The sequence below is a fragment of the Osmerus mordax genome, chromosome 24 (assembly GCF_038355195.1).
Source record: "Osmerus mordax isolate fOsmMor3 chromosome 24, fOsmMor3.pri, whole genome shotgun sequence".
In the NCBI taxonomy this organism is placed as follows: Eukaryota; Metazoa; Chordata; class Actinopteri; order Osmeriformes; family Osmeridae; genus Osmerus; species Osmerus mordax.
This window is the reverse complement of record NC_090073.1, coordinates 1601444-1614801: the sequence shown is the minus strand read 5'-3', so window position 1 is coordinate 1614801 and position 13358 is coordinate 1601444. Positions and strand designations below refer to the sequence as shown.

At 42.3% G+C, this 13358-nt stretch overlaps 1 protein-coding gene across 1 annotated transcript; it reads left to right on the top strand.

The window, feature by feature from the left end:
* Nucleotides 1-6458: 6458 nt before the first annotated feature.
* On the top strand, nucleotides 6459-7328 carry LOC136933062 (sphingosine 1-phosphate receptor 3-like). Its single transcript, XM_067228443.1, has one exon. It carries the CDS (start codon nucleotides 6459-6461, stop codon nucleotides 7326-7328), a length of 870 nt encoding a protein of 289 aa, XP_067084544.1.
* The last annotated feature ends 6030 nt before the right edge of the window (nucleotides 7329-13358 follow it).

Here is a 13358-nt window from a genome sequence, read left to right as displayed (position 1 = left end):
ATAGACTTTCCCAGGGAGGCTGAGGAGTGTGATCGCCCTAAAGTTGGAGCACACCCTCCGGTCCCCCTTTTTAAAGAGGGGAACCACCACCCCGGTCTGCCAGTCCAGAGGCACTGTCCCTGATGTCCACGCGATGTTGCAGAGTTGTGCCAACCAAGACAGCCCTACAACATCCAGAGCCTTAAGGAACTCCGGGCGGACCTCATCCACCCCAGGGGCCTTGCCACCGCGGAGCTTTTCAACCACCTCGGCGACCTCAGCCCCAGAGATAGAAGGGCCCCCCCAATGTCCCCAGACTCTGCCTCCACGTCGGAACGCGTGTTGGTGGGATTAAGGAGGTCTTCAAAGTATTCCTTCCACCGATCCAGGACGTCCCCCATCGAGGTCAGCAGCGCACCATCCCCACCATATACAGCGTTGACAGTGCACTTCTTCCCCCTCCTGAGTCGCCGGATGGTGGTCCAAAACCTTTTCGAAGCCGTTCGGAAGTCATTCTCCATGGCCTCGCCGAACTCCTCCCACGCCCGGGTTTTTGCCTCCACGACCGCCAAAGCCGCATTCCGCTTGGCCTGCCGGTACACATCAGCTGCCTCTGGAGTCCTACCAGCCAACAAAGTCCGATAGGCCTCCTTCTTCAGCTTGACGGCTTCCCTCACCTCCGGCGTCCACCACCGAGTCCGAGGGTTACCGCCGCGACATGCACTGACCGCCTTGCGTCCGCAGCTCCGGTCAGCCGCCTCAACAATGGAGGCCCGGAACATGGCCCATTCGGACTCAATGTCCCCGGCCTCCCCCGAGACATGGTCGAAGCTCTCCCGGAGGTGGGAGTTGAAGCTCCTTCTGACAGGGGATTCTGCCAGCCGTTCCCAAAAGACCCTCACATTACGTTTGGGCCTGCCAGGCCTGACCGGCGTCTTCCCCCACCATCGTAGCCAACTCACCACCAGGTGGTGATCAGTTGACAGCTCCGCCCCTCTCCTCACCCGAGTGTCCAAGACATTCGGCCTCAGATCCGACGACACGACTACAAAGTCTATCATCGAACTGAGACCTCGGGTGTCCTGGTGTCAAGTGCACATATGGACACCCTTATGCTTGAACATGGTGTTCGTTATGGACAAGCCGTGTCTAGCACAGAAGTCCAACAACAAAACACCGCTCAGGTTCAGATTGGGGGGGCCGTTCCTCCCAATCACGCCCCTCCAGGTCTCACTGTCATTGCCCACATGAGCATTGAAGTCCCCCAGGAGGACGAGGGAATCTCCGGAAGGAGCGCTTTCCAGCACCCCTCCCAGAGACTCCAAAAAGGGTGGGTACTCTGCACTGCCATTTGGTGCATAAGCACAAACAACAGTGAGGACCCGCCCCCCCACCCGAAGGCGGAGGGAGGCTACCCTCTCGTCCACCAGGGTGAACCCCAACGTACAGGCGCCGAACCGAGGGGAAACAAGTATTCCCAGCCCAGCTCGACGCCTCTCACCGAGTGCAACTCCAGAGTGGAAGAGAGTCCAGCCCCTCTCAAGGAGACTGGTTGCGGAGCCGATGCTGTGCGTCGAGGCCGACTATATCTAGCCGGAACTTCTCTACCTCGCGCACCAGCTCCGGCTCCTTTCCCGCCAGCGAGGTGACGTTCCACGTCCCTAGAGCTAGCTTCTGCAGCCGAGGATCGGACCGCCAAGGCACCCGCCTTCGGCCGCCGCCCGTCTCGCACTGCACCCGACCCCCATGACCCCTCCTGCGGATGGTGAGCCCACTGGAAGGGGGTCCCACGTTGTCTCTTCGGGCTGTGCCCGACCGGGCCCCATGGGAAAAGGCCCGGCCACCAGGCGCTCGCCATCGAGCCCCACCCCCGGGCCTGGCTCCAGGGGGGGGCCCCGGTGACCCGCTTCCGGGCAGGGGCAACTGAGAACTATTGTTAGTTTTCTTCATGGTAGTTCTTTGAGCCACGCTTTGTCTGATCCTTCGCCTGGAACCTGTTTGCCTTGGGTGACCCTACCAGGTGCATATAGTGCATTTAGTAAACTATAACAGCAAGTAGGCTACAACGTAATCAAGAATCAGAAGTGAATAGTTCTACTAAAAGTGATTCGTACAAATGAATACAAAGAAGGATGCTCGCTTTTACCAGACAGTGACATAACAGCAGTCGCAACTACAACATAGCTAATTCACATATTACCCTCATTCCGATAATAGGACAGTGTAGCACAACATCGACATCAACATCGTTTTTCAAGTGCAGCTCCAAAGTACGTCTATTTTCTTGAGACAATCATTCGGATTTTACGAGTAGCACGACATACAAATCGTATAGGCTCTCAAGTGCAGCACAAAATAACTTATATTTTGATGAAACATGAATTAAATAGCCTACTGACAGTTTCCTCAAAGCCGTCAAACTACAACTAGCAATACGCTAGGAAGGCAGTGCGCGTTCACGCGTAGGGGAGTGGGATTCTGCGGGGGAGTGAGAATTCGGTCCAACACCGGTGTTGTGCGACCCGATGCATGACCCCCTCGCGGGAGCGCGCGCCAACCACTCGGAATCAAAAAGTGAAGGATTTCGTCTTCATATTGCAACCAAACGAAGGGGAGACAGAAGAGTCACATTATACTTTCTTTGTTATAGAATTCAAGAGAAATATGTTGGTTATCTGTGGTTATCAGATGCTATTTTCAACACAAAATCCTTAAAATTCGTCATTCAAACCGTATAGTAACGAACGCGAACCAACATTTTTGCTCCACGACATCGCATTCTGAGGAAATATACCCCAGCTATGATTACCAAAGGAAACTACAACAGGACAGTAGTCGTCCTGTCAACTCATTTGTACTGTTTCCCGAAATCAAAATACCTGCCAGCGTCACTTTAGTAAATCGAACACACATTTAAGTATAACGGCTTGTTTTTGGTTGTTTCGTTTTTTTTTATTATAATGAAATAACCATATAACACAAATGGTATAACGAGCCATTAATCGTTGTTTTGATTATTCCATATCCTTTATGCTGATATCTGCAAAAGATGAAAAATAGGCTCGTAATATCGATTTGTCCATTTCGGAAGTCAGAACCAGATGATGGGGAAATGCGTGGTATCCGTTGTTTTGTTTTATTTTGGAATTACGGAATATCCATATAACACAAACGGTATAACGAGCCATTTACTCATTTGTTTGATCGGCCGTATTATGCATACTGGCACAAGTGAAAAAGAGAGAGAGAGGGGGAAAAATTTGAAACTATTGGGGGTGTTATTACTTGCGAACACCAGAGGGCAGCAACGACTAGCTTTAAAAAAAATGTTCCTGTGATCTGCAGGACTACAATCTTGACGACATGGCAGCAGGTTCTTTAGTAGAAGACACACACACCAAACGTAAGGCACATGTTGACCGCGTTTGCTAGTTGCTACTTAGTTAATAAATCTTTGATGAACCCAAGTTTCTTTAATATATATAAAGTTTCTTTAATATATATTAGAAACATTACAAGACGGGGCTCCAGTGTGTGTTCAAACAAGGCCAAAAGTGCCAGACGGTATCAATCACACCCGTGCAAGTAACACTCCACGCCCCAACCCTCCCTCCCCCCACCTAAATGACGCTTTCAGTTCTGTTGTACGTCTTAATGAAGTGCATTGAGGCAATCATAGTAAGAAAGTTGAGGTCATGTGGGCTACCTTTGCAGTTTACATAGACACACAACTGACAGAGGCACTGTTGTGGATACTTTTTTCAAAGTTCTGATCATATTCCAAATTCAACTTCTTCAAAGTCCAAAAACAGCACGGAGCAGCAACGAGAGGGTTCCCAGGAAAATCTGATTTCCCTTTTGTCTGTGCTTCACCTTTTATATCCAACAAATTACACCCCTGAACTTTTAAAACAGATCTATTGGCCTACTACAATTGTAAATATCCTATGACTTCTGCTCCAATTGGGCCTTGATGCAATGCCATCGAATAGTTTCTGCTATTTCTGATACGTTTTTGGGGACTAACCAGGGACCAAACCAGTAACTTGTGCCCAGTTCCTCTATTCTGCCCTACTACATGTGTTTTCCAACACCAGTTGCAATCAACCCTGGGTTATAGCCCTTCACCATTGCATGGTGCCATTCATTCTTCACAGGTCACACCCATCAGTCAAAGTGAAAAGTAACTGGTCCAACTCCATGTCCAAGCCCATGGTATCTGTGGAGGAATACAGTCATCACACTTGTCAAACCCTATAGTATGGGCCTACACGAAAGTTATTAAGTCATTGGACTTGTGTGGGGAGGGTTTGACAAGTGTGATGACTGTATTCCTCCACAGATACCATGGGCTTGGACATGGAGTTGGACCAGTTACTTTTCACTTTGACTTGATGGGTGTGACCTATGAAAAATGAATGGCACCATGCAATGGTGAAGGGCTATAACCCAGAGTTGATTGCTCGTTATACCGTTTGTGTTATATGTCCCCATAATCTGGTTCTGACATCCAAAATGGACAAAACGATATTACGAGGCTATTTTTCATTTTTTGCAGATACCAGCATAAAGGATATGGAATAATCAAACAAACGAGTAAATGGCTCGTAATACCATTTGTGTTATATGGTTATTCCGTTATTCCAAAATAAAACAAAACAACGGATACCACGCATTTCCCCATCATCTGGTTCTGACTTCCGAAATGGACAAATCGATATTACGAGCCTATTTTTCATCTTTTGCAGATATCAGCATAAAGGATATGGAATAATCTAAACAACGATTAATGGCTCGTTATACCATTTGTGTTATATGGTTACTTCATTATTCCAAAAACAAGCCGTTATACTTAAATGTGTGTTCGACTTACTAAAGTGACAAAACGATATTACGGCCCTATTTTGCGTTTGTCAACATGGGTTGCAAAATAGAAAAACCAATGGCCACAAGGTACACGGACCTTACTAGTTACCCATCCACAATTGTAATCAGTAACGTAACTTTTGGATTACTCAAACTCAGTAACGTAATCTGATTACTTTCCATTACTTTTGGATTACTTTCAAAACCTAGTTTATAACCAGTTGAAGTTTGTTTACATAACCTGGAATATGCCTAAATCAACGAACAAATGATGTTGCACCCCAGAAACTGTTGCAGCAGGACATACAGTAGCACTCCAATATAAATAGAAAGGTCACCCCAATTTATGTCAATAAATCGGGGTGGTCGTGTATTGCATGCCGCACTATCTGATCAAATTGACAGTTCTCTCTACAGTCAGAGCTCGCGCAAGAAGGTGGAAGGTAAAAACTTGTAAGGGCCTAATAGCTAGCTGCACCCTAGCAAACATAACTTGCATTGTACTGATGTTTTTGCCTTTTTCTTCCTTGAAAACAAATTGGTTGTTGAAACGCCAGGTGAAAAATGCAGTTTGTTGCTGCGACATTGCGATTGCGTTTTTGTTGATCAAAGTTTAAACAAGAAACGTCACGGACAAAATGGCCAATGATAAAACAGCCACATTTGCAATATAAAAGGATACATTTTTCAAAAGAAAATCGACTATTCCCCAAATGTAAAAGTAGCGCAAAGTAATCCTCAATATTTTTCAAAAGTATCTGTAATCTGATTACATTTTTTTCCGAGCAATGTAACGGATTACAGTTACAATTATTTTGTAATCCGATTACAGTAATCCGATTACTTGTAATCCGTTACTCCCCAACCCTGTGTTTATTACATAAACAGAATAGAAGAAGAATATTGCAGGGGATTTTGGCACATTTTTGGGGGCCGCTACCCACACGGTTAGCTGTGTTGCTCGTTCCACGAATGCACGATCCTTACAAGTTGTACCTCGTTGTAAATGTGACTAATCCGGCTTTCCAACGATATAAAATGCAATACTAATTGGTATTACTGAAGAGGAGGAATAATCGACCGAAATAACGTTTCCTAACTTTTTTTGAGGAATTTAGTACATTTTGATCAACATATAAGCAATTTATAACGTAGGAAACAGCAGATAAATGAAGGCTACATAATAATTTGTATGAATGTAGGCTACCACAGAATTGGCAATTTGACTAGAATAGATGTGGAGGTTGAAGTACTTCAGAAATGACAGAGAATTTCAATTGTGATCTGAGAAATATAAGTACCAAAATCACTGATCATCGCAGGCACTGTGCCCTACAATTCCAGGAATCTGTGTGTGTGCCATTTTATCACGGGCACTATCTGAAGTTCAAGAAATCTGTATTTGTGTGTTTCACTGACATCTTATTACAAATCCGTGGCAAGTAGGCCTTGTGACTGAAGACAAAACGCTCATTAATCTGTTTATTAATCTGATCCAATAGTTCACCGCAGGTATTGCAAATTCATTGAGTCTCTGGAGGTTAGGAAAACCACCTTCATCGTGCAGCATTTGGTATAAGTACGAGTTGGTAGTCACGCCTTGGAGCGCCACCATGCTATCCAACTCCACCGTGCCTCTGTCGGTAACTTTCACCAGCCCGGAAGATTTCTTTATCTTTATTTTCCATATTTTGTTCGCAACGAGTGCGGTGCTCCTGGCGGGTTCCGTGGTCATAGGTATATTCAGTACCAAATCTTTGCGACAACAGAACCGCTTCATCTTCATGCTGAACACAAGCATCAGCGATACACTAACTGGCTTTTCAGTTTACTATCTTGGTCTGTTCGACGTCCAAGAAGGTTACCCTTCTAGAAATGGAACATATTATATTTTGCCCTCATTTCTAGGAGTTAATGTCTTAACTTTTCTATTTGCGCAGTTTGACCGCTATTTTGCTGTGTGCCACCCATTCTTTTACAATCGCTTCATCTCTAGATCTTTTGTAATTGGAGTATGTGCTTTTTGCTGGATTTATACGTATTCTATTCTAACAGTACAAAACATGGTGCCAGTCTACCTAGCTGCACAAATTAACGCATTCGGTGTAATGACTCTACAGATTATAGTCATAACCAAATTGCTGATGACTATAAAGTTATACTTCATAGCCAGAAACCAGTTGGGGCGCGAGGTGCCCAGCGCGGAGAGAGATAACAAGAAGGAGTCACTGCGCATCATAGTTTTTGTGGTCATCTGCTTCTTAACATTGTGGTCTCCTTCTTTCGTTAATATAATTGTCAGACAGTTGACTAAAGGGGGCCTCAGGTTTAGTAACGAAGCCACAAATTTGTTCGCCATAATGGCACGTTTTAACGCGCTGGTTACACCGGCACTCTATATCTGGGGCAGCCCGGCGCTGCGCGCAGCCGTGTGGAAAACCATGTGGCGAAGTGTGTGTCCATGCAGGCGGAGAGGAAGGTAAACTATGACGAGTATTTATTGGGATCATTTTCAATCCAACCCAGATCGTTTAAGATTTTTGGTCTTTGAGTTGAACAAACGTTGAGAGAATAATTTTTATGATGCTGTTTGTGTCTCTCTATAAATGTCCACTCCCCTTCCTTACTTAAATTCTTCTTTCTAGGATCGGATTTGACCAAAACATTGGGAGAAAACACTGAGGAGACATGTGTTACCAATGAAGGAGGCAGCCGGTTCGAACTTGATATAGGGAAGAGGGACTGGGAGATGACGAGGTTTGCCTCCCCCTCCCCTGCTGTTCAATGTTGTGAATGTTAACGATATCAAGGTCCAGACATCCCTTAATTATGTTCCATATATATAATAGGCCTACATTGAATTTTGTGATTAATATTGTCTTGTGAAAACGCAATGCTTCTGAAATAGCCTATGTCATGAAAACGATGGCGATGATGAGTGATGACGATGATTTGAATTATTAAGATTTTACTCTTCACAATCAGTATTAGGCTGCATTTAAATACAGATTTCCAAAAAAAATGAATTTTAATACGTGACGTTATCTATTTCTACTCTCGGCTTTCTAAAAGTTTAAATTGGTATAAGGCAGTGTGTGTTTTGGAGTGGGGCAAGCCTGTAATATATAGACCTTTCATTTGGAATCATAGGGCATATTTTGTTATCTTATAAACAATTTTATTCGGCAAGTAAACAAACAATGACCACGGTTATTTTGGCCATTCAGTGAGATTATTCTTCGAACATGTGTCAATATTTTCAATTCTTAATTAATAGTAGCCTCGCCTGTTCGTTTGTACACATTATTTGTGTTCAAACGAACAGACTGGGTTAGATGGCTGAGCAGTTAGTGAGTCAGGCTATTAATCAAAAGGTTGTTGGTTCGATCCCCGGCCGTGCAAAATGTCTGCTAAATGTAAATGTAATTATTTTAGTGAAATTAGAGTGACATGTGGAATTGGCCTCTTTTAATTTCATGGCATTCCTCAACTAAAACTAAAGGCAGCAATCGCCCTAAACATATGCACTTTACCTAATGGTCAATACTGTCCTGTAATTATAGACGTTTTTGTGATCTAAAAAATGATCACAAAGACTAGGCCTACTCTAAAGGTTATTACTTACACAGCTAATTCTAAACTACTTTAGTTTCAATCCGTAGAGACCGGGGAATGAGTGAAGTGATGTTTATTTTACAAGAGACGACAGTATTAACATCAGGTGTTTGGCGTTTAGACACCATGGGGAAATCAGACACACTGTGCTAATCAGTAGGGGCTAAATCCCTCAGAGCGTTATGGACGTCCATATGGACGTCCTCGCTAGGGGGTGTTTTCGCATGGACGGACGGTGATGGCTGCTTGATCTTTGCATGGATGGACGGATGGCGATGCTGTTCAGAGTGCCGTCCCTGATTGGCCGTCGCTAGGGGGAGCATTGAGCATGGACGGCGATACTGTTCAGAGGGCATAGAGCAGGGGTGTCAAACCCTGGTCGAGGGCCGCTGTCCTGCATGTTTTAGATGTTTCCCTGAGCCAGCTCACCTGATTCGAATGAATGGTCGTTATAACAACCCATTTAATTGAATCAGGTGTGCATAGAGCATGGACGGCGATGGACGGCGATGCTGTTCTGAGTGCATAGAGCATGGACGGCGATGCTGTTCAGGCACTTTCTAAACTTGACTTGTCGCATAGCATGGTATTGCAACGTTTAGATTTGTCTCGCTCAAAGTTGTTCGTGCGCAAAATTGGAGTGACTGATTGGCGGCTCCAAATCCACCAATAAAACACTTTAAACTGACGGTTTAAAAGACCGAAAAAGCAATGTATATCAAAGGGTCATAACACATGTTTAAATCTTTAAACAAGTCTTATTAACAATTCACTAAATAATTAAAATATATGTAGCCTATATCTAGGCTAACCCTATATATATTATAGTTGTTTTTCAAGTCTATATTGTCATGAGATTTTATTGTTGATTGGTATAATTCTGTATGTAAATAAATAAATAAATAAATAAATGTATATATAGCCTACACATGAATGCAATTCATACAAAATAACGTGGTAAAAGTTATTGAGTCATCCAAGGTTGCAACCATTCAGGTGCTATCACCGTCCGTCCATGCTAATCAGGGATGGCACTCTGAACAGCATCGCCGTCCATGCTCTATGCTCCCCCTAGCGACGGACGTCCCTACTAATCAGGGACGGCACTCTGAACAGCATCGTCGTCCATCGCCGTCAATGCAAAAACTCCCCCTAGCGAGGACGTCCAGATAGAAGTGAGCGGCTAATCGAAACCTCGATGACAGCCCAGGCATCGAGGTATAGGAGTGGGCACGCGTAGTGGCGGGAATGTGTAGTGAGATATAATGGTTGTATGGCCCCAGCGTGCCGAGTTCGGTCTTCCTGAACGTTCAAGACTTGCAAACCTCCTTCACCTTGCTGTAGGATTTAGTAGTTCGAGTTGGTAGTTCATGTCTCATACAGCACCACCATACTCTCTAACTCAACCATACCTCTGTCCGTAACATTCACCAGCCCAGAAGATTTATTTATCTTTATGTTCCACTAGTGCACAGTGTCCGTGATGCAGTCGGTGATTAAGATCCCGGTGAAACACACAAATACAGATTCCTTGAACTATCGTTAGTGTATAGTGCCCGTGATCAAATTGGTGGCACACACACACAAAGTCCTGAAGTTATAGATAGGCACAGTGCCTGCGACGATGTCGGTGACACACACAGATTTCTGGAATTATAGATAGATAGTGCAGTGCCCATGATGCAGCTGGTGATGACAGTTCTTTTCAGTGGTTTTGGTACCTATATTTGTCAGATCACAATTTAAATTATGTGTCATCTCTGAAGAACTTGTTCAACCTCCAAATCTATTCTAGTCAAATTGCCAATTCTGTGGTAGCCTACAGTCATGCAAATTATTATGTAGCCTTCATTTGTCTGCTGTTTCCTACATTATAAATTGCTTGTTGATAAAAATGTAGGCTACTGTATAGGTTCTCTGTTAAATTGTCTCTGTTAAATTGCCTGGCTGCCAGCCGAATTTAGCCACGCCCACAACATTTTTGGTCAGGAAGTTCGGTCTGGGGTTGCTACGTTGCTCTGATTGGTTTTAGTTCTATCCAATTCAGCGAAGAGGCATTTTTTTCCGTGTTCTGTTGAAACACGCCCCATACTCACAGCCCAACGGAGCGGTATCAGACTCATATTCTGACTAGAATTATGAGTGTGACAACGTCAGGCTATTTTATACCATCACAAACATCTAAACATTTAGTTCATAACAGAAGTCATTACATGCACAATGGTTGAGCCAGATGTCATAATTGTAGGTCTAATTCACCATACAGCGTTTGTACATTTGCAATGTTCAGGCAGTTTTGACATCAATAAACACATTAATATGTAACAGCATGGTGTCATTGGTTGTAAAATCTAATTTGCTTCTAAATAACGAAACAGAAATTCCTTATTATCCTTACTATGCTTAGTTTCATTCCATTGCAATTGCCTTTGTTAATCGCATTAGTTCAATAGCGGTAGGCTACTTAGGCAGTTTTGACATCAGTAAACACATTCATTTATGTAACGAAATCCACTGATCTATAGATCAGCTGGCTAGCTAACAGAATGACAGTATACTGTCATTCTGTTAAGCAGCTGAATATCAGTTGTAAAGGCGAATTCGCTTCTTAATAACAAAACAGAATTTCCCTATTTTCCTTACTACTTACTACTGATTACAAATCAGTGACATAATGGGTTTTTTTAAGGCATAAACACCAAATTCACATATGAATATATATTTCAATGTTAAAAAAAATCTGGCTTGGAAATTCCGGTTGCTCAAATTCGAGCCAATTAATGTATATCTTAAAAAATGTTAGCCTAAAAAAGTCGAGCCTATCAAATTCGAGGCGAAAAAAATCAGCTTGCAACATCTGGGATAGCAAGGATAGGTAGAGTGTAACAGGTTAGAAAAGCAGTTTGAATAATTGCACAACATATTCTGTTACGTGTATTTCAGTTTCTTTTCTATTTTGAAATCACAAGCACACTGGTATTGGGGGTCTCTGGTAGCCCTCCCTGTCTCCCCTTGTTTTGTCCCCCCCCCCCCTTCCTCTTTCCTGTTTGATATATTCTGGGAATGAGGTAGGCGGTTGAATTTCAGTCGGAAAAAAACAATCAAATTAATATTGCCTTTAAAAATAGTCATCTATGTTATTATCTATCTTCTTACAACTGATTATTAATATGTGTATAATATATCTGAACTATTTTGAGAAATATCCCTGTGACATATGGTTTATATGTTTTTCTCTTTTGCTACATGTGGGGGCTAGCATTAAGAGTGGAGCTAGCAAACGGGAGACTCACCAAACTTTGTTTCTGTTGGTGTGCTTACACAGGTGTGATAACGTTTTAATTTACCTTTCTTAATATAAATGTTACATATCTCTTTCCTGTTTGATATATGCTGGGAATGAGCATTAAGAGTGGAGCTAGCAAACGGGAGACTCACCAAACGGTGTTTCTGTTGGTGTGCTTACACAGGAAATAAATATAACGTCTCAACAACGGTTGTCCACGGGTCACATTTATTACACAACGCAGAAGTTACGTCTGTTACAAGAGCAATCAAGCAATAAAGAGAAAACGCATGATGACTACCAGGGAAAACAACCATGCTTCGGTGACAGCTCGTTAAAGAGTATGATATGGGTTTAATGTTTGGGACCTTTAACATTAACTGGTGTAAAACATATCTATCACAACCAGATTCTATGTGGTTTCACATACCTAGACATCTATTTTAAAAAAGTAGGAGGGCTTGATTTTTTTTTCAATGTGATTTTGAGGTGACCAAAAATGTTATTAATTAAATTACATTATCAAACTTCCACAAACAAATTTTCCAATATTGGAAAATGATATTTACCCATAACCTTTATCCCCATGGATCAACCTTATGGAACAATAGGGTCATTGTAATCAATAGGAAATCATTGTTTAAATATGATTGGTATGAAAAGGGCATTGTGTTTGTGAATGATGTTATAGATGATAATGGTAACTTTCTGGAATATAAAGCTTTCTTAGACAAATATAATTTAAACTGTACTTGTAGAGAATACAACAACATCTTGTACTCGCTGTGAAATATTTTACTGTTGATTGTTTTTCTTCAGGTACACTCTTGCACTTTTTGAGTTTCATGTTGTAAATGTAATGTAAATGTACCAACTTTACCAAATGTAGTTATTAATGATTGTACTTTATTTGACAGTAAATGTACGCCTAATAATAAATATATTAGTGATGCTTTGGAATCTAAATTATTTTTTTATTATAACAGAGGATTGTGCAATATGGTTGCATTGTCCATAGAAAAAAAAACATTTTAAATTCATTAAATGGCCCATTTCCCCAAAAGTCAAAGACACTCACTTTAAAATAATTTATAAAATATATCCGGTCGCTGACTTTCATAGAAAAATATCCAAATTTGATGTAGACTCTGTATTTTGTGAGGTGGCTGATGATACTCTGGAACCATGATTCGGTGAGTCAGATGTAATAACATTTTTGCATTGAGGCTCGATTGCTCTCTAAATAATTTTATCTTTTAACTGCTCTGCGCCCTCTAGTGACATCCTGAATATGTGACTGTCACACTGTGATTTCCACACACTATTTTAATTCCCGATTTCCATGTATAAGCACATCAAGGAAAATCAGATAACTGTTCTTTTTTTCGTTTTCTATTATCAAAACAAAAACCTGAAAATGGGTCGTTTCCCAATTTTGGTTTTCTCATTTCAAAACAAAAATCCGTTGGCCGCAAAGTACACGGACCAGTGTGAAATCCCTGTTTACATTTTATTTGTACCATTCCTTTATTCATTCATATCATGTGTCAACTTCGTGGGCACACAGAGGCTGCCCAGTACCCATGGCCATACTTTTATAACTGTTATTTTT

What these genes read in the sequence shown, in the direction of transcription:
- LOC136933062 (XM_067228443.1), top strand. Translation starts at nt 6,459, where the DNA reads ATGCTATCCAACTCCACCGTGCCTCTGTCGGTAACTTTCACCAGCCCG.